This window comes from Dicentrarchus labrax, unplaced genomic scaffold, assembly GCF_905237075.1.
Source record: "Dicentrarchus labrax unplaced genomic scaffold, dlabrax2021, whole genome shotgun sequence".
NCBI lineage: Eukaryota > Metazoa > Chordata > Actinopteri > Moronidae > Dicentrarchus > Dicentrarchus labrax.
Window position 1 is genome coordinate 15,145,847 of NW_026136721.1, and position 22,233 is coordinate 15,168,079.

Sequence of the window (22,233 nt, forward strand, 5' to 3'; positions counted from 1 at the left end):
ATGACTCAATATAGATTGTCCTTCTGCAGCAAAAAAGAACCTCTTTCTTTGTGTATGTCAGTTCGTTTCAGGGTATTTGCACTGACGCCCCGCATGGAGTCCACAGAGATCGGACTCCAAACTATTGACATTGAGATTGTGGTATTGTATTTTATATTTGATAACTTTATTATCCCCAATGGGGAAATTCTTTTTTGTTTTTTTAATTGAATTGAATTGAATGTTATATTATATAATCAGCTGTAACTGGGTCTTGTGATGGGTGATAACACAAATTCTAAACAGTAAATTAAAGCTGCAAGCAGCGCTGGGCGGGACCTCACCATCTCCCCACGTCGGGGCTAGCACGGTGGTTGCCTGCCGCAGCCGCGCCACACCAAGTCACCCCACGCCCAAGCCCTCATTGCTGGAAGCCAAGGGAAACCGCTCTACGTCGTCATGCGTTTCAGACACCGTGCAAAAGACTTCTGCGTTCATAGTGAGACTCTCCACTGCGAAACTGGGAAATTCAGTGCCACGCCATGGACACGCCGTTTGACGCACAGTAAATATTTGATTAACTTTTGATCACCAATGTGTCTAGATTGCATTGATCGAATCTGAAGTCAATCCGAAAAAAATCTGTAGGAGGATTTAGTTAAAATAGAAGCCGGAAATGGCATCACAGTTTGACATTCGATTCAATCTGGCCAACTCTGACGACACGCCATGGACACGCCCTTCAATGTACAGTCACAAATAGCACAACTTTTAATCAACAACATATGTTGACTGTACTGACTAATTTTGAAGCAGATCCGATAAATTCTCTAGGAGGAATTCGTTCAAATACAAGGCGAAAAGTTTGACGAAAGTGAAAATGAAAATGAAAATGGCCAACTTCCTGTGGGGTTTAGGGTATGGGTCCAAGAGGCTTTTTTGTACGTCTTGGGACGTTACACATGCCTACCGAGTTTCGTACATATTGGTAAAACGTGGTGCCGGGGCTGCTTTGTTGAAATACTGTAAGGGGCACAACAAACACGACAAACACGATTTTTGGTATGTGAACTACAGGCGCACGTGCCCTGTGAATTTCCCATTCACAACTATTACGGTCTCTGCAGAGTGATTTACCCTGCCACCAGAGTGCCACCTTGTGGCGGATTGTTGGCACATTTTTTAGCGAGCCTCAGGAAGCCATGGGGAATCATTGTACCAAGTTTCGTTTTAATCACACTTGCCGATGCGGAGATATAAACGTTTTCCTTTTAAAGAGCGCCACCCTGTGGCGATGGCCTGAAATTGTGCATGATGTCTAAGGAAGACAGGTGGAACTATGGACCCAAGCTTGGTGTCAATCGGACATACCAGTGTGGAGAAATGGTCCACTTCGTTTTTTGACAAAAAATCTACAGGAAGTGCTAATTTTATAGTGTGCGTATTATTTTAAATATCAAAATTCTTCAAATTACTTTTTTTGCCATGATGGTGTCCAGATGCTTCGTTAAAAAGTTTGTGCGAATCGGACAAAGCACATAGGAGGAACACCAAACAGTAGTTTATGGACATTTTGCGCTCTAGCAAAAACAAAAATAGGCAGAAGTGGGCGTGGCCTATATGGGGAGATTCAGCTCCATTCACCGAACGTGTGGATATAATGTTTTTGTATGTGCGACAAACTATGCAGAAGTTATTAGCCTAAACGCATTTTTTATGATAGTAGCGCCACCTAGTGGCCAACCCGAAAGCGACGCATAGAATATCCCATTTTCACCAGGCCTGACCACTTTGCTAATTAAAATTGAGTTTTAGTATATGTTCAGGGGGCAAAAATGCAGTCGAAGGGGGCTAAAAATAATAGGTAAGAAAAACAATTCTAGCAAATACAATAGGGACCTCCAGCGGTCGCTGGCTCGGTCCCTAATAATTTCCCTACAAATGATCAAAATATCGGTTTTGTGTTTCCCCAGTAACACCTGTACCATTACTTACTGTAAGAAATAAATGCATGTCTCCCTCTAGTGGTTGAGTTGCACATTGAACGTTGACCAGGCTCATGGATTGTAGTGTAGATTGTAGACATAGCATGGATTTACTGAATTAATTTGTTCAATATTGTCTATTTCTAGACCCCTGAAGGCATAATTCTACTACCATTTCGTACTGCAGTCTCTCTGAAATCAGGGATCTTCTCTGGAAAGTACACACTTCCTGAAATTGTTAGGTGAGTATTTGATCTTATTTGAATCTGATTTTATCAATTATATTTCTATACCTTTTGTTGTTGAGCAGTGAATTTACAGTTTATGCATAACTATGGCAGCATATGGCCATTGCAGGTTAAAAGATAAAATTAGAAAGCTGGGAGATGGGGTAAATATTCTGGGACAGACCCAAAACTATTTCACATTTTCATGATTTTACATATTTTGTCAGTGAAAATTGAAGGGCTGCACGATATGGTAAAAATACCACATTGCAATTATATTGACAGATATTGTGATTGAGATATGATCCCCCAATAGTGTAGGAATAATCATTTTTGCAACACAATTTTGATTTTGACTAGAACATTTGAAGCAGTAGGCTACTGTATGTCAGTGCAAAGTTCGGGGTGCTGAGAGAAAGCAACATCACCACTTCCTGGAGGGACTGTGTTATGCCAGATTTTAAAGGGTGCTGCAGCCACCTCTGCTTGTTAATATGTCCCAGTTTCCTTTAATCATATATCATAAAGTAGACTTGATCTGAACACTGTTCTTGCTCTGTTTCTGGATCAGTAACTGTTCTCTAGTGAGACATTATTTTAACCCTTACATACTGTTCGGGTCAAAATTGACCCTTTTTGACACAACAGTAAAAATACCCTGCATGTCATTCTTTTAATCTGAAATTGATGAATTTTCCTAAAGAGACCCAAAATACACAAAAATGGAAATATTTAAAAATGTTACACTTTTGCACAGGTGCTACAAGATTTCTGTTCCGTGTCAAATTTGACCCAGATCTAGTGAGATGGATTTTAGACCCACTAGAGTGGGTCAAATCAAGGAAAATGGTTGTTCTAGGGAATCTTGAAAATGTGAAACTGTATCTGTGTGTATTTTTATGCGACAGTGGCAACAGACCTTGACACTGTCACAATAACTATTCGCCCAGGTGGTCATGTTGGTCTTGGGGGGCCATGGGGGGGACCTCGAAACAGGGAAATAGTACAACAGCATCAGTGGTCATATATGGTGCACATAAGAAGGTCATACAGAGGTCAGAAGGTGCCTTGACACAGAGACATGCATCTGCACCTGCAATGTAACAATATAATCTAAAAATAGACTAATTGGAATCAAATCAATGTGTGTGTGTGTGTGTGTGTGTGTGTGTGTGTGTGTGTGTGTGTGTGTGTGTGTGTTTGGAGGAGGGGGGCTGGGGTTAATAAGATTATAAAAGGTACCAGAGCTGCCCTTTCAGTGGCAGAGGTACAGAGGTCATGGCAGCAAGACTCACTCTTCAAGAGGTCCTTGATCAGATCTTCCACGATGAAGAAGCTGAGAGTGCAAAGTTTCCTACTACTGCATTGAATGCACTGACTAGTTTGCAACAAACATGTTTTATGTGTTGTGTTTTGGATGTTAATTTTAAAGTAATATTAATAATTGTTGTTAATATAATGATATTGCAGTAAGGACAGAGTCCAATGGTTGCGGTGTGGTTATATTATAACAGTTCCAGAATGTTCTTGCCATTTTCACTAGTAATAAAATATATTTAAATCATTATGGCTTTTATGTTTTCATGTCTTAGGTAAAATACGACATGATATAGTGTGATATAGGTGTTTTTTTCTCCAAAAATGAGAGGTCTAGAACCTAAAATACACTCTCATGCTATCTAAAATCATAAATTAAGGATTAATAATTAATTTATTAATGTAAGATAGGCTATTTACATATTCTAAATAGATCTGTAGTTCAAAATATGGTATAGACACTTTTTATGAGGACTTTCTTGGACCGGATCAAATTTGACCCGGACCATACTGGGAAGGCATTGGATATGAACAGTTTGTAAAGGTTAAGCAGTGATATAATCTTGTGTTTACAATTTTCACCTACGATGGCCGTACTACTTGAATTTAAAACAATAATACCTTAAAAGTCCAGTGTGTAACATTTAGGAGCATCTAATGGTAGAAATGGAATATAGCATTTAACATAATTTTTAAAAAACACACAAAAATATAAAATAATGATCTTATTTCTTTTTCTTTGGCAAGTGAGCATGGTTATAAGCAGGATAATTCCCCTCGAGGTTTCCATAATCAGGAACTAATGGCCTCTATGTTGTCCAAAGATTCCTGATAATGGACACCTCGTCGGACATTATCCCTTCCATAATTTTCCCTCCTTTAAGGGTGGTTCCACAAGGTGAATTTAATGCAGTGTGGCAAAATGGCTCCATAGTTCCCCTCTAAAATTTCAATGTAGTAGCCTTGGCACCACGTTCCACCAGGATATACAAAAATTGGTAGGCACATGTATCATGACCTTCTGAAGCCATACCCAAAACCCCAGAGGAAGTCTGCCATTTTGAATTTTATAATAATTTTTGCATTTACAGGCTTTATATCTTTACAGCATCCTCCTTGACAATTGATCAGATTGACTTCAAATTTGGTCAATGCAGTCTTAAGACCTTCATGATGGAAAGTTGTACAATTCGTGACCTTTGGTTGAATGGGCATGTCCGTGGTGTGGTGTTGAATATTGATGTTTTGCTATTAACTAGGAAGTTGTCATAACTTCAGTGTACATAATCCAATCCGCTCCAAACTTCACAGTGGGAGTCCTACCCTGAACACATCTAAATAGCTAAAGTCATAGCATCACCTACTGGAAACAGGAAGTAAGCCTTCTATGGAAATCATCATCTGATTTAAATGATATTTTCACAGCGTGGTTTATACATTATGTGCTGGTGTATAACGTGTTGCTTTATTTTTGAAAGGTGTGTTCTTGTGTGTGCCTGTGTGTAGTTTTGGACTATGGAAGGTGGTGGCGAGGTTTACAGACAGCCCACAGCAGAGCTACACTGCAGAGTTTGAGGTCAAAGAATATGGTAAGTCCCTCCCAAATATCCCTTAAATGTATCTGGAATGTTTTTGAGCTGGGACTTATCTTCCAGATATAAGGAAGGAATCCAGATTTTTTGAAGTGATCACCGTAGACCTGATGATTGCTTTTTAACTGGGCACAATTTATTTAATACTATTACTATTATTACACAAAATTCAGAGGAAGCTAAAATTTACGTGGCAACATGGCTTGACCATGCCCCCTCAATGCAGCCCCCAAGGCACGTTTCACAGACCATCACAATTAAAAGTTGTGCTCTTGGTGACTGGTTAAATGGCTTGGCGTTGAATTTCATGTTTGGCCATGAAACAGGAAGTTGTTATAACTTGAGTGTACATGGTTCAATCTCCACCAAACCTCACATCTGATAAGTCCCACCCTGAACACATCTACATGCCAGTGTAAACAGTGTGTAAACACTGGTATAATCATTAAATTCATTACAATAAAACACATTACCATTAATCTGTCTCTGCCCAGACAAAAGTATTTTACTTTTACTAATTTTATCTATCTATCTATCTATCTATCTATCTATCTATCTATCTATCTATCTATCTATCTATCTATCTATCTATCTATCTATCTATCTATCTATCTATCTACAAACACACAAATAACTTTATCTTTCAGTGCTGCCCAGTTTTGAGGTGAAACTGATACCACAGAGCCCTTTCTTCTATGTGGACAGTGAAGAGCTCTCAGTGGACATCAAAGCTACGTATGTGAAGGTTTTTGTTTTGTGGCTCAGGAGGCCAGTTTTACAGTAATTGGTAAATTAATTGGAGGAGATAATAAAAAGTGATGGTCAGAGGTTGTGTTGGTGGTTAATTTAATTGTGGGCTTAAACATGTCCTTCTCTTATGGTTTTAGATATCTATTTGGTGAAGAGGTGAATGGTATGGCCTACGTGTTGTTTGGGGTTATACAAGAGGGCCAAAAGAATAGCTTTCCAAGTTCTCTACAGAATGTGCAGGTGAGCAATGTGCACATACTTACAATTTTACTGTATTTCTGGCCATCTCTATGCCCGCTGATTGGTCAAACTCTGGCGGACAAGAATTTAGATTTATAAAAGTCCCTCAAACTGTTCACTGACAGTATTTTAACAGGTTTTTTTGTATTATGTGACATTAGGTCTTAAGAGGTGAAGGAAAGGTCACACTGAAGAGAGAACACATCACAGACACTTTCAGAAACATCCAAGACCTGGTGAGGAGTTCCATATTTGTAGCTGTCAGAGTGCTGACGGAGAGCGGTAAGAAAAAGAGACTTTGTGTTTGTCGCTGTTCAGTATGTGTTTATGTGTGATTCACACTAATTCAGTAGCCCAAATAATCATATATTTATAAATAAATATAAATAAAGATGTATTATTTGTGTCCAAAATTTCCCAAACATAAATGAAATGTAAAAAAAAGAAAATGAAGCGATCTGTTTCAGTTAATCAAGTAGAAAGTGGTCAAAAAATAGTCTTGTAACCAGTTTGTATGTGAATGTGTTTTTGTTTCTGCACCAACTCACAGGTAGTGAAATGGTGGAGGCAGAGTTGAAAGATATCCAGATTGTAAATTCACCATACAGCATCCACTTCACGAAAACACCCAAATATTACAAACCAAGAATGTCCTTTGATGTTACGGTAAACACCTATTTAAGGAAAAAAATCCTTTACAGAATACATTTCAATACTGAAATACACTCATTTGAAACACTGAATTTCACACTCTTGAAAACACAGATTACAGTATAACATCAAAAATATATAATAATACTAACTTTTAATACTCCTTTAATAACTATAATTGATTAGTGCAATGCTTTTATAGAGTTTCATTATAATGCCAAGGCAAATTTTCACAAACGGACATGATATTGCAGAGAAAAAGAGAAATTATTTTAACAATTTGGCTCACTAGATCCTGTAATAAAAACATTAATTTGACAATTATTCATTTTAAAATGTGTTTCAATAAAACATCAGTGATGATAGTTTTGACAGCTGTTTGTGTCAATGATGGCAGGTTGAAGTTCTTAATCCTGATGGCTCTCCAGCAGAAGGTATTACAGTGGTAGTCAATCGTAGTCCGGAGGAGGGCCGCACTGGAGCCAATGGCATTGCAAGACTTACCATCAATACAGACGGAACAACTGGCAGACTGATAATCACCGTAAGTTCCTGAAATGTTTCAGCCTTTTTGCATTACTGTTTGCATTAATCACCTTTTTTGATATTCACTTGTTGAACTCAAATAGAGCTCACCCAGCTCAACAGGTCTGTGCAGATTTTTTGCTTAAGCTCACAGGTTCTGCTGCTCACACATTTATTGTACAGTATTAATGATAAAAATACTGTAGTCCTGCATGTTCAAACTAAATAGATACATTTTTCCAGACTTGGTGGATACCAAAACACAGCTTAAAGGAGCTAAAATTGGCCTTGAATTTGACAGGTGGCAATAAACAGGTCTCTAAATGAATGCTAATGTTGTTCTTTGATATCAAAGTAGACATTTCTTTTCCATTACTAACTAGTTTATTTGTAGTTTGAGTTGATGAATTGTGGATGTTAATTTCAAGTGCCTTAAAAAAAGAAACCACACTGACTTTTTACCTTAATTAAAGGGGAATTTGGCAACTATTTCAACTTAATAAACCTGTTTAGAAATCATTTGGATGGTTAAATGGTCTGTTCCGGTGTTAATGGTGACTTTCCCCGCTCCCCCTAGCGTCCCCAGGTGGAAAACCAACCTTGCAACTGCAACTGACTACCGTCCTGTTAAGTTGGAAATAGGAAGTATCGTGAGAAGCGAGAACGAGCAAGAAACACGAACTGCTGTACGGCAATTCCACATAAACGCAATGTTCTATGATACTGCGTATAATGTATTACCCACCTCGGTAGACATTGCTCCACACAAAAAAGTTGCCCAGCAACAAATGCACATCAGCAGCGGTAGAAAGGGGGAGGAGGGTGCCGCAAGTGAGGTTTTTACGACAGTGTTTTGAAATATACGTCCCAGAGCTGTAGGGGGAGCTCGTTGAGAAAACATGCGACGACAAAAGTGAAAACCAGCGAAGAAATGGCTAGAGTTGCCAAGTTCCCCTTTAAATGTCAACATTTCATGTAGCACTGAAATGAAATAATACTAGATTCAAAAACTTTGCATTTGGCAGTGATGGCCAGATTTGTGTTGTACTATTGAAAAACATTGTCAGTTCTTCTACAGTATTTGTCTTTTGTTATTATATTTATATTGATAGGCCAAGCTATACCAGGCAAGGCCCAAATAGAATAGGATAGACTTACTCTGTATTTAATTGTTTGTGTATGTTTACCTGTGTGTGTGTGTGTGTGTGTGTGTGTGTGTGTGTGTGTGTGTGTGTGTGTGTATGTGTGTGTGTGTGTCTTTAATTGCAGGCAAATACCGCTGATGATCGTATTACACCTGAAAGACAAGCATCAGCCACCATGGTAGCTCTCCCATATATCACCAAAAACAACAAGTACATCCACATAGGTGAGGAACATCCTGAAATAATAATTTAAAAAAGGGGGTTCATGGTGGTGGAAGTGTCAAAGTATGTGCCATTCACTAGATCTTTGCAGTGTCTGGTACTTAGCACAACGTGTCATTTTCGCAGGTGTGGATGGAGCAGAGGTGAAATTAGGACAAAGACGGAAAGTCAACTTCTACATACCCCCGATGGAAATTACACCATCTGACATGACATACCTGGTGAGGATCCCCGTACATGTGTGCTTTTTTGCACATGCATGGGTGTTTGCAATGCTTTCAACATTCGGTGTAGTACTCATGCTGGATAAGTGCTGATGTGTAAATCTGTGTCCCTAGATCTTGAGTAGAGGTCAGCTGGTGTCATATGGCCGTTACAAGACAGAACAACTGATTTCCATGATGGTTCCCATTACCAAAGAAATGCTGCCATCATTCCGCATCTTAGCCTACTACCATACAAATGACAATGAAGTGGTATCAGATTCTGTGTGGGTGGATGTCGAGGACTCCTGCATGGGCTCGGTGAGACACACAACACTGACAGAGTTTAAGTGGGCAAACAATACACACACACACACACACACACACACACACACACACACACACACACACACACACACACACACACAAAGGGATAAAGTTATCTGTATAATTCTAGGACATATTTTTATATATTTAACTACTTAACTACTTACAAAACTGCATAGCTCATTCATTGACCTCCCCCTCACATTTAGCTGAAGCTGGAACAATCGAGACCTGTTACATCGTATGAACCTCGTAAGAGGTTTCTTCTGAAGGTCACTGGAGACCCAGAAGCCACAGTGGGTCTGGTGGCAGTTGACAAAGGCGTCTACATTCTAAACAACAAGCACCGCCTCACACAGAAAAAGGTTATTTCTTTATTTCATATTTATCTTAAAACATATTTGAAAGAAGTTCATGTGAAAAAGTAGACTCATCTCTCTCCTTTGTCGCTTATTTATTTAGGTATTTACTTGTTAGGTTACCTGTTTAATTTGTACACCTTTTGGTTATTCATTTACATTAACCATGAATTCATTTCAGCCGGTAACGACTGTGCGCACTACTATCCCGGGTCTGTTTTGTGTTCAGCCTTATTTCTTTATAATCTTCAACATCCATCAATCAAGGTTACAGCAATAATGACAGGCAAAGGTTGTTTTTTTCAGTAATTTTTATTGTTCGTTTCATCATATATTTCGTTCGAATTTAGCACATATAAAGTGTAATTATTTCAGTATGTATCTTACCTGACGCCGAAAGCCAATGTGCCGGTTAAATGAATAAGATGTCCCAAGTTAACGGGGGAATAAGTTGTATATATAATTCTGTTTCGTTCTCATTTTATGAATGCTGGGGAATATTGAGTTGATGTTACATTCAAGCACCATAGGAAACTTGATTGATATAATGGGTAATGACGTTTATTGAAGCTTGTGTCTTGGTAAAAGATATCTCTAAATAATACCACCTGAAGTGAGGATGGTTTAATCCACGTGTAGTCTTCAGACAGGTAAGAAATGCATAAGGATCAGTTCTCTTGGGGGAAGCGAGAGGAAGGGGGAGAGATAGATTGCGGCTTAGACAAGTGCTGTTAATTTCAATCTAGTATGAGTTGATTTTTCCTCAGTTTTTTGTAAATATGTTTAGTTGTTTTTTTTTTGTTGCTTTTCACCTTTTGGGAAGCACTTGAATAAATGCCCACACAAAGGGACTTACACCACAACGTCCTGAGTCTGCCTCCTACTTTTGATCTACTCTGGTAACACCTATCTTACAGTTAAATTTATAAAAAATATTTCTAATTATTATTTGTTAGCCTGTTGCTTCAAGTAATATCTAATATACATTTGTCCTACAGCAAATACACTGCATGAGTCAATATTTGTAATGTCATATCAAAACTGTGAGTTTACTTGTTTAACTTATATCCTTGTTTGTTTGTATATCTGTGTGTTAATGACTTCCACTTTGCTCAGGTGTGGGACATTGTAGAGAAGTATGACACAGGCTGCACACCAGGTGGAGGAAAGGACAGCATGAGTGTGTTCTATGATGCTGGGCTGTTGTTCGAGTCCAGCACGGCCTCTGGGACTCCCTATAGACTAGGTGACACTACTTTACTCTTCCCTCCCCTGAACATACCCCTCTTTTGGCTATTGTCTCAAAGTGGGTGTAGAAGTTTGGGGTTTTCTTATTCATTATCACCAAACTTGTTTGGCTCTGTTAAAAACTAGTCTGTGTTGCATTTCCAGAATTGAAATGTCCAGCGCCCAGCAGGAGAAGAAGAAACACTATAATGGAGGTCACCACCAGTTTAGGTAAGAACCACGACTCTACCCAATAACCACATATTAAGTCATCTTCTGCCACATAGTTCAGGTTTTTTAAAATGTTTGAAGCTGGCCATCGTGTGTCTTTGACTTTCACAATACTCATGGAATATGAGAATATTTATGAATCTACCATATACTAAAAGTATATAAATTAAATAAATTATCATATAATAATCAAAATAGCAAGAATTATATCTGTGGATGATAAACTATGCAATTAATTGGGTAATGGTGATAGCAAGGAAATTATACTAACATTACTATATGACCTTACTAACAACTAATTAGGATATCTACATATATAGACATAAATTGTCTAGTGTTTTACCATTATTTCCTATTTAATCAGAACCAGTATTTTTTATATGAAATACTAGGTGTATCAGTGGCGAACCGTGAGCACTACAGCTGGGCCTTCACCTCAGCCATCACCGCCGAGAAAATAAATCATCGCGGAAAAAAGCAACAGTAGGATGAATTGAAAGGGTTTAACAAGTGCAATCCTTTAATTAACGATGACAGGGATGTAAACAAATAGACCATAACGTCAATAACATTCCCGCAACAAGAAACATTCTCAACATTAACTTCACAAAACTGCAGACCATTTAGGCTACATAGTTTAAATTAAGTAAACGTACTCTAAAGCCAAAATCTGGAAATATAAAATTAGGTCACCCAGAATGTCACCCCGTGACGCTGCTGACACAGACACCGAGGCTCATTTCATTACCATGGACAGCGCTATGAAATCACTGCGCATTACAAATCATTCACACATTGACAAATAAATTCATGAGCATCATCAATCTACAATACAATTTCAAAAGCACAATATGCCAAAAGTTACACAAAGCTGGTAATACGAAGACTATTTTTTTAAGTTGCAATGAAGTGCAAATGCCTCTCCATGCGCAATTACGCATGGCGCAATGAATACCTATGTCAAATAAATTGAAGTCACAATTTTTATTTATAGGTTCTACTATACCTCCTTAATTCTCCACAGGGAAAGGGACAGACAAGTGAGCATGGGGGGAACAAAAATCCTCTGAAAACAAAAATCCAACCACACACTTCTGATACGTTTGATACATTGATTGATTGATTACATATTGAATTAAAGACACAGGCGTACCTTACATGAAAACAAAGTCCATTCGTCGGGCTTTCTTTGTGAAGTGGGCGATGGCGGCGTCATGAAGTTTATCCTTTGATTTGAGCTCCAAAAGAAGTCCTTTCTCTATGGACATCAGTGCCAAAGCTCCCAGGCGATCCTGTCCAGTACTGTTTCTAGCGTGCGTCTTGATGCACTTCAGAGCCGAGAAAGACCACTCCACGGAGGAGGTTGACACGGGGATGGTCAGCACCAGGCAGGTGAGGTGATAAATTGAATAAATATAGGAAAAAAACCCATACAAAATAGGGTACTATGAACTCTTCAAGATATGATGGTGCCTGACCATGAAGAGCTTTGTAGGTGATGATTTTATATTCTATTCTGAATTTCAAAGGGAGCAAGTGCAGAGACGTTTTTGGGGCCAAGTCCAAGAAGTTTGGTTTTTAGTTTTTTGTGTTTAACATAAGAAAATTACAGGTACTCCTGGTTTCTAAGTTCTTTAGGCAGTTATTATAATTTAGCTAATTGATTAATTTCATCTGGCTAGAAGATATAACTAAGTATCCTCTGCATAACAAATAAAGTTGTTTGACTCCTAATAATGTTGCCTGAAGGAAGCATATATAAGGTGAATAGAATTGGTCTAAGCACAAAACCTTGTGGAACTCCATGACTAACTTTAACTGCATTTAAAAAGAGATAGTTGAGTGGCTTTGACTGGTGTTCCTTTGGTTCCTTTTTGTACTGTAGGTTTTGTACTGCTAAGACATAAAGTCCAGTTGTGGCTGTAAATGTAATACTTGGTAAGGTACAGCTTCCTTGACCCTTTCTAAGTTTGTTTGTGACAGATTGTTGCATGAGTGGTGGCTAGACACTCGCCATACATTGTGGTCTAAGTTGTTGATAGTCATACTGTTTTAACCTTTATTTAGCATCTTTAGAACTGTGCAGTGCAAAAAGAGCTGCCCATAAGTGTGCTGCCCGGTGCATTCTTTACTTGGAATAAAGACTGGTGCCTTTCCTGCACTGAGGGTTCAGCAGTCTGTTGCTGAAGGAGGTGCTCAGAGACCCCACAGTCTCATGCAGGGGGTGGGAGGTGTTGTCCATGTTTGATGTCACCGTGGCTAATATCCTACTCTATGGAGTCTAGAGGGCAGGTCAAAAATAGCCCTCCTAACCAGTTTGTTCAGTCTCTTTCAGTCTCTCTCTGTGCTTCCAGCTCCTCAACAGACTACTGCATTCAGGATGGCAGATGCCACCACAGTGTTGTAGAAAGATTTTAACAGTGTCCTGCACACACTGAAGGACCTCAGTCTCTTTAGCAGGTAGAGACGACTTTGGCCCTTCTTGTACAGGACATCTGTCGTTAGACCAGTCCACTTTATTGTTGGGATGAACTCCATAAATCACTGAAGCCAGAGGACATCAGAGGGAAAACCAGAAAATATCTTCTCCATAAATTGTGATCCAGTTTCACCAAAATCAGTGAATAAAGTTATAAACATTGGGTACTTTTGTACAGTAACCAGTGAGGCTGTGGCTCAGGAGGAAGAGCGGGTCGTCCACTAATCAGAAGGTTGGCAGTTCAATCCCTGGCTCCTCCTGCTGCATGTCAAAGTGTCCTTGAGCAATATACTGAACCCCAAATTGCTTCTGATCCTATGCATCAGTGTATGAATGTGAATGACAGGATTAGTTTCTGCTTGTGATGGCCTTTGCCATCGAATGTGTGTGAATGGGTGAATGTGACATGTAATGTAAAAGCGCTTTGAGTGGTTGGAAGACTAGAAAGGCGCTCTATAAGTACAGTGTATCCTGCTTTGGCACTGTCTATCAAGAAGCTGTGAATATTTTCGCCACTTCGCCATGCTGTCAGAAAGTCCTTTCCGACAGTGAACTGAAGCCATTATATCCATCTATGCTCTCTTCAAAGGCACCAGACTGTCATTGGGGTTTTACCATGTCAGTTTCGTCACCAAAGTCACACAATAACACAAACTAATGAACCAAATGTAGACTAACAACTCCCATTTTTTCCTTTTAGGTAAGATTACTCTTTTTATTGGAGTCTGGTGGGTTTGAAAAGAGCCATGTTCTGTTTCCCATCAAAAAGTCTTTCAGTTCAGTTGAAAAATCTTTCCTCTTCTTTTCGTAAGAATAATGTCCAACGTATGCTTTGATTTTCTGTGTGTATCTTCTTCTCTAATAATGTTCAAACTTGCGCACCACAGACTTTCTATCTCATCCATTCTGCTTTTTAGTTTCATGCGTCAGCAGAATCACGTGACTGAAAACAAGCTATTACTTGGGTCACTGAATGAGCCCAAGCTGACCTCCTAATTACATGAGTGATGCTGTCCTGGGCCTATTACACTTTATACTTTACTTCCTTAATATGTCAGTCTGTTTCTCCATACTGCTACTTTTATTGCAAGTCTTGTGCAGGTTTCTCAGTTTCTTTCAAGGGTCGAAGGATAGAGGGCAAAATAACAACAATTTCTCTTTCAATTTTTTCTTATTTTAGAATGCTTAATTTACAACTTACCCTTCTTCTTGTACTTTATACCATCTTACCTCTGTCTCTCCTCCTCAACTGTCTTTCTTTCCAGTGAGTCAATATAAAGACCAACTGCAACGTGACTGTTGTTTGGATGGCATAAAGGACATTCCTGTTTCATACACCTGTGAGAGGCGCAGTGAGTACATCACAGACGGTGCAGCTTGTGTCGAGGCCTTCCTGCATTGTTGTAAGGAGATGGAAAGCCAGCGAGCTGAGAGGAAGGAGGACAACCTCCAACTGGCTCGCAGTAAGAGACAGAGACATGGGATGGAGGGAAGGCTGGGTGGTAACTATCCATGGTTATGCTGGTATAGAAAACAGTAAAAATGGTAACCATTTTATTACACTTTAGGTGACAGCAGTTACATGAACATCCGTGAAATTGTTCTTCGCACAAAATTCCCTGAAAGTTGGCTGTGGAAAGATATCAAACTGCCTGCTTGCCAAACACCAAACTGGTGAGTCAACTAAAACCTATACACACAAATAAATACACTGACAACTGCATTAATAACACCACCAGAATTTAAAGTTACACTTAACCTCTCAGATTGTAACACTTTTCTTTGTTTCAGTGACACCACATCAGTTGTGGAAAATGTTGCTTTGCAAGATTCAATCACAACCTGGCAGTTCACTGGCATTAGTCTGTCAAGAACTCACGGTGAGGATTCAATGAATAAAGTCTTCAGTTTTAGTTGTATGTCTATAAAGTCTCCATCCACTCCTTACACATTTTTTCTATCTCTGTTTCATCACATGTATTTTGTATCCATCACATCCTTAAGGAATCTGTGTCGGCAATCCATTAGAGATCATTGTCCGCAAGGACTTCTTCATTGATCTCAGACTTCCCTATTCTGCTGTCCGGGGAGAGCAGATAGAAATTAAGGCAATCCTCCACAACTACAGCCCTGATCTTATCACTGTAAGTCTGTGGCACTCTGCTCTGGTGTTTCAGGCCAGAGCCATGAATGAATGAAATCCTTTTTTCACTGTTTGATAAGTCTAATAGCTCCTCATATGGTAGAGGAGAAGTGGGGCAAACTTTTTGTAATATTTACAATTCGCTTTTCCATTCAAATTAATCCTCTAGACAAGATGTAAAGCATTACATTTCTTCAAATTCGGAATGCACTGTTGTTAGGTGACCTAAAATAGAATTGATGTTCAAGATCCTTACTATCCACTCCATGGGGGTGATCAAGTACGCATACTTCAATCTATTTCTCCATCTTTGTCTTGTTGTCAAGGTGCGTGTGGATCTGATTGAGGAGGAACATGTGTGCAGTGCAGCTCATAGGCGTGGGAAGTATCGTCAGGAGGTTAAAGTTGGGGACCTAACTACACGATCTGTATCCTTCATCATTATTCCCATGAAGGAAGGAAAATATCCTATTACGGTCAAAGCAGCTGTTAAAGACTCATCGCTCAATGATGGAATCATGAAGATGCTGCGGGTGGTGGTAAGAGAAACACAGTAGTAAACTTGACATTTATTTTCCAGCCGCAATGATGTTCTACGTGTAGCCACTTGCTTAAGAATAAAATTAAGTCATATTCAACAAGTCCTCCAAATTAAACACGTAGACACACGTAGCTACTTTGCAACAAGGTACTTATGTTGATAAATCATCCAAAGGCCATTGCAGTGCCTATATATACAGAAGGGTGAGAAATTAAAGAAAAACCTGAATGAATGAGTAGAGAAACATGACAAATGCAGATGCATTCATACAGGAAAAGGACAAGATTGATGGGAATGAAAATGTTGTGAATCAGTTGAAGAGGTTTGTGTTGGTTTTTCTTTTAAATTGTCACCCATCTTTGTGTCTATGATACTGAAGGGCAGGAGGGAGTGGCTGAATGTAAATTGCAAATTTATAATTTATGTTTTCTATATAAGATAAACAGAATATTTTACCAATGTTTGTCCTTACTGTTGTTTTTCCAGTCTGAAGGTGTTATGACGAAATCATCTAAGATTATAATTATGGACCCAACTAATAAAGGTGTAGGTGAGTTCACCCATTAAATAGCTACATTATGTGGTAATTTAATAATATGAATTTATCACTTGTCCCCAACCTTCCCACTGTTTCTCCCTTTAGGTGGTACACAGAAAGAAATAATCAGCAGTAACATTCTGAAGAAAGATATGGTTCTAAATTCACCTACTAACACAGAAATCTCTGTGACAGGTGAGATATAATGAATATAGACATCTTATGCAGTGCTGTAGTACTCGAGTCTGAGTCTGATTTTGGACACTGTCTTGGAGTCCAGTAATATATCTATATCTATATCTATATCTATATATACATATATATCTATATGTATATATATATATATAGATATATATATAGTGACTTGGACTTAAACCTCTTTGGACTTGACCAGTTGTGGTCTTGGACTCAACAAAGGTGGTCAAAATCAATTCTGCAGTATTGTTCTTATTGGGAAATGACTACCTCACCGGTTGTGGGGGACCTTTACATGATTTTTTTGTTGTTTCTTCTGGTTGGTTTATAATGTCTTGTTTGTGTGTGTGCATATAGGAAGAGAACAAGTATCTCCACTGGAAAACGCCATTAGTGGTAACTCAATGGGTAGTTTGATCTTCCAGCCTTGGGGCTGTGGAGAGCAGAATCTGGCCCGCATGACCCTGCCTGTCATTGCAACCATATATTTGGACCAAACCAACCAGTGGGAAGCTGTGGGTTTTGACAAACGCAAGGAAGCCCTCCAACACATAAAAACTGGTAGGCCGGATGTATCATCCTCTGTTTGGAATTGGTAAATTTTCTGACTTGGCAGGAGTTTCATATAAAAAGACAGTATGATAGACAGCAATGCACGGTACCCCTGCCTCAATCCATGTGAGTGACACTGAGAATAAATAAGTTCAATACAAGACAGACACATAGACTACAGCCATTTTCAACATAATTATATTATTAAAAACAAAAACCTATGCCAGCAGGAAAGATGCTATAATCACAGACAAAATATGTAAAAGGTCTCCCCAAACTTGCATCAAATGGATAAGATTCAGTAGAGTGATGAATGGCAGTCAATTAAGAGGTTGTGTGTTTTGTTTGTGTCCAGGCTATGAGAACGAGCTTGCTTACCGTAAAAATGATGGGTCTTTTACTGTGTTTCAAGGCGATCAAAGTAGCACCTGGTGAGACACCCTAACATCCATGAACTCCTCTAACTTAGATCTAAAGGATGTATTTCACTTAGAAATTAAACTATATGATTACACTTTTCTCCTATCTAAGGTTGACAGCGTATGTTGCCAAGGTGTTTGCCATGGCCAAAGATCTGGTGGCAGTGCAAAACCACATCATCTGTGACGCTGTCAAGTTTCTGATTCTCAATGCACAGCAACCTGACGGCATGTTTAGAGAAGATGGATATGTGTTCAGTAGTGCAATGCGAGTGTGTGCACTGTTTTCATTTACAAAAATAGCAAATAAAGATGAAAACAATTACATGTCACTCATTATCATCTTATATGAATAAAAACACGTTTGTGTGTGTGTGCATGTTTAGGCTGGTACAGATTCAGATGCCTCCATGACGGCCTTCTGCCTTATTGCTATGCAGGAGTCACGCACAATATGCGATCAATCTGTAAATGTGAGTATATCAACTTTGTACATTGTTTTTTCTTTTTCTTTACTGGCTGACTGACACTGACACTGTACCAATGAAGCAACTAACCATTTTCTAAGCCCCACCACCGCAACACATAATGCAGTTTCCATGGTTGTAGGTAAGGGTTCATATTTGTGTAAGTGTGAAATGATACGGCCTTGTTTGTGATGGTCACAGGATTGTGTAGCGAGGCACCAAAAGAGAGAGAGAGAGACAGACATACAGACCAATAGAGGTAAGGTTGAATTGTAGATTAAACCTGAAGCAGCGTAAGGTTTGAAATATTTACAGTGTAAATAATGGACAGAGCATCCAGGTCATTCAGTACATCCGTACAGTGCACCGCACAAAACTGTAACTGGGCAGTGCTGATCAAATGTGAATTAAGATTATGTTACTGCATTGCCTATTTTTACCCTAAAATTGTTTCAGAAACATATTTAACATTTTGTGTTGCTGCTTAGCTGACAAACCACACAAAACACTTCTCCACACTTACAGTCATGTGAAAAAATTAGGACACCCTATGAAAACATGTGTTTTTTAACATATTTAGACATATGGATATTTAATATCAATTTTAACAATACTGAGATTCAAGTAATATTACTAAACAAGTAAAACTGAAGAAAATACTTTTTAAAACTCTCTGTAAAATATAATAAAATAAACATGCAATTTCTGGTGAGGAATAAATTAGGACACCCCCACATTTTGTCCCACTTAAAATGACTGAAATCACACACAGGTGTATCACATCAGGTGCACATGATTAGAACATTGTTACTCAGCATTTTGAAGGAGCCTTGCTCTATTTAAACCTCAGACATTCAGTTTGCTGTTGACGTGAGAGTGAACACCATGGTGAGACCGAAAGACCTGTCTGAGGCCTTCAGAAAGAAGATTGTTGCAGCTTAGTGTGGTAAGGGATTTAAAGAGATCTCAAAAGAGTTTGAAATCAACCATTCCACTGTCCGGAAAATAGTGTACAAGTGGAGGATATTCAAAACAACTGCCAACATGCCCAGGTCTGGCCGTCCAAGCAAGTTCACCCCGAGAGCAGACCGCAAGATGCTAAAAGAAGTCTCCAAAATCCCTAAAATGTCATCACGGGACCTACAGCACGTTCTGGCGACTGTTGATGTGAAAGTGCATGCCTCTACAATCCGACTGCACAAGTTTAATTTTCACAGGAGGTGTGCAAGGAGGAAACCTTTACTCTCCAAGAGAAACATTAAGGCCAGACTGAAGTTTACCAGAGAGAACGTAGACAAAGAACAGGACTTCTGGAATAATGTTCTTTGGACAGATGAGTCTAACATTGAATTATTTGGACACCAGAACAGAGGACATGTTTGGCGCACACCAAATACAGCATTCCAGGAAAATAACCTCATATCAACTGTGAAGCATGGAGGTGGCAGTAAACACCACTGTATGGTGTCAGAGAACAAAGCCATGAAAGGACAAACATTTTTTTACAGTAATTTAAAAGACTTATGCACCCAAAAGCTGAAGTATTCACACTAACTAATGCATGCGGCTCACTATAGATAATAAGATACAAGAGAGCACAATCCATTAGCCATCGTCTGACAGTAATTTAGCCACATGGAGAAATGCCAGTGTGATAAAGCCAGGATATACAGATAACCAATTTCTGAAACAAGACTTTCTCTGAGTTTCAGTAAGCAATTTGATACGTGATAATAACACATTTCACCTTATTACAACGGAAACCACGATGTTTCCAATACCAAAATCTTGGTCCTTTGCCTACTGATATGTAATTATAGATTAGAAAGGAGACAATCCACTGTCGGCTATTGTCCCAAGATCAAATGTTAAAACATTCTTGATCATAATTTAAAATATATGCATTACAGTTATGTGACTGTTCCCTCTTTATTTTCCTTTCTCCTTCCTCTCTTTTCCTTCCCTCCAGAGTCTGCAAGGCAGTATAGACAAAGCAGTGGGCTACCTGGAGACGCGTCTGCCCAACCTCATCTACTCATATGCTGTTGCCATTACATCATATGCCCTGGCCAATGAAAACAAACTCAACCAGAAGATCCTCTACAAGTTTGCTTCCTCAGGTGTTGCTCACAGCAATATTCTTCAACTAATATTCAGAAACATATAGGTGTAGAAATTCAAAAACATTACACATCCATTAATAATTCCTATAATAGGTTTACCAGAGCCGAGCAACACATTGGTATGGTCCATATAATAGGGTGATTTTCGCTCAGTACAGAAATGCAAAAATGTGTTGTTGTTTTTTTTTCTTATTATTCTTTAACACACGTGGATAAGGAGTATTTACAAAAAAAATTATATAGGTTGACATGTCCGACAATCTTGAGACCACCTCAACTAATACTAACATGGAAACCTATTCACATTCTGATGGGGACCCACAGCTCATCACATGACACACAAATAAATGAGAAAAAAATTATAAATGCATGATAAGGGACCTTCTTTTATCAGAAAGGAATATAGCACAATCATGACAATATTCCTATCTGCACTTTCTTTTGGGGAAATCTCCTTGTGATACTCCTTGTGTTTTTTTCATCATTATTTTTTATTACAAGTAGAAAAATGGGAACAACAATTGCATAAATGTGTTCCTCAGACTTGTCCCACTGGCCAGTACTGGGGAATAAAGGATATACACTGGAGGCCACAGCTTACGCTCTTCTTGCTCTGGTCAAAGCAGAGGTGAGCATGTCCCACTTGTCATGTAACAGAAAACATACAACAGTCATCATTCATGTTGCTCCACTAATATGCTAGTGGGTTTGGAAACAAAAGTAAGTGAAATGTGTGCCACTGCCTCAAAATGTGTCTTATAAAAAAGTTTTAAACTTTAAATAACCATATTTCTCTATTTGATTGGCATCACTTTCTGGGGAAATTTCTGATTATACATAGACATACATATGTAATTGAAGCCTTTAGTAACAAGAGTTGAAATTACTTAAAAGCTGAGTTATAAAAACAAGGGACAGATTTGAACATCCTTCAGCACTTCATAATCACACAGTAATGACACAAATTTGACAAAAACAAAAACAGACTTGATGTTCCTTGTGATTGATTGCTTGTATCAGGCAACTTTCGAGTAGTCTGCAGTCTGATTGTGCCATCCTTCAAAATTACTTTAGCAGTTCTATGGTAGGCTTTGGAAACTGGTAGTTTGTATAACTGCAACAGAATCAGGACTTTCAAGTTATTTTAAAAATTAAAGTCAACCACAGACAATTTCAAAAGTTTACTTTCCTTCTGTTGATAAAGGCCTTTGAAGAAGCCACACCTGTGGTCAGATGGTTCAACCAACAGCAGAACGTGGGCGGAGGCTTTGGATCAACTCAGGTAACACAGACTGCTCTCTACATCTTGATACAGTTTTTTACCACTACCAGTTTTCAGTGCAGTTCCACATATTTTTGGTTTATAACCTATTTATATAATAACCTATTTTTTCTCTTCTTCTCTCCAGGCTACTATAATCGTGTACCAGGCTGTATCTGAGTACTGGGCCAATGCTAAAGAACCAGAGTATGATCTTAAAGTGGACATCTTGTTGCCAGGCAGGTCAAAGCCTGACAAATTTGTTGTCAATAGTGAAAACCACTTTACCACAAGGACATCTAGAGTGAGAACACACACAAACACACAGTGGCTCATTAATGTCATCACTGCTGTTCCTCTCTGCATCTTTCCTCTGCTGATAAGTGCATCTGTGTACATATCTGTGTATATATTCACTTTCCCACAGATGAAAGTTATAAACCAGAATGTGACAGTGACTGCTAGTGGCACAGGAGAAGCAACAGTCAAAGTAAGTAAAATATGCACACATCTTAGGGTTGGAGAGAGAGAGAGA

General features: G+C 38.8%; 1 protein-coding gene across 2 annotated transcripts in view; it reads left to right on the plus strand.

Moving 5' to 3' along the window:
* The window catches only part of LOC127354389 (complement C3-like), a 31,508-nt gene that overhangs the window by 1,600 nt on the left and 7,675 nt on the right, over positions 1-22,233 (plus strand). For both annotated transcript variants that reach the window (XM_051384268.1, XM_051384269.1), the window contains exons 4-33: positions 62-141; positions 2,112-2,206; positions 5,015-5,097; positions 5,748-5,835; positions 5,988-6,090; positions 6,252-6,372; positions 6,641-6,756; positions 7,139-7,285; positions 8,536-8,635; positions 8,760-8,854; positions 8,972-9,157; positions 9,373-9,528; positions 10,639-10,768; positions 10,915-10,980; positions 14,725-14,922; positions 15,028-15,133; positions 15,251-15,339; positions 15,464-15,603; positions 15,929-16,141; positions 16,630-16,693; positions 16,787-16,876; positions 17,234-17,437; positions 17,784-17,859; positions 17,960-18,119; positions 18,234-18,320; positions 20,284-20,434; positions 20,980-21,065; positions 21,642-21,719; positions 21,847-22,002; positions 22,126-22,188. In XM_051384268.1, the coding sequence (XP_051240228.1) occupies positions 62-141; positions 2,112-2,206; positions 5,015-5,097; positions 5,748-5,835; positions 5,988-6,090; positions 6,252-6,372; positions 6,641-6,756; positions 7,139-7,285; positions 8,536-8,635; positions 8,760-8,854; positions 8,972-9,157; positions 9,373-9,528; positions 10,639-10,768; positions 10,915-10,980; positions 14,725-14,922; positions 15,028-15,133; positions 15,251-15,339; positions 15,464-15,603; positions 15,929-16,141; positions 16,630-16,693; positions 16,787-16,876; positions 17,234-17,437; positions 17,784-17,859; positions 17,960-18,119; positions 18,234-18,320; positions 20,284-20,434; positions 20,980-21,065; positions 21,642-21,719; positions 21,847-22,002; positions 22,126-22,188 (3,527 nt within the window). The remainder of the gene's footprint in view (positions 1-61; positions 142-2,111; positions 2,207-5,014; positions 5,098-5,747; positions 5,836-5,987; positions 6,091-6,251; positions 6,373-6,640; positions 6,757-7,138; positions 7,286-8,535; positions 8,636-8,759; positions 8,855-8,971; positions 9,158-9,372; positions 9,529-10,638; positions 10,769-10,914; positions 10,981-14,724; positions 14,923-15,027; positions 15,134-15,250; positions 15,340-15,463; positions 15,604-15,928; positions 16,142-16,629; positions 16,694-16,786; positions 16,877-17,233; positions 17,438-17,783; positions 17,860-17,959; positions 18,120-18,233; positions 18,321-20,283; positions 20,435-20,979; positions 21,066-21,641; positions 21,720-21,846; positions 22,003-22,125; positions 22,189-22,233) is intronic.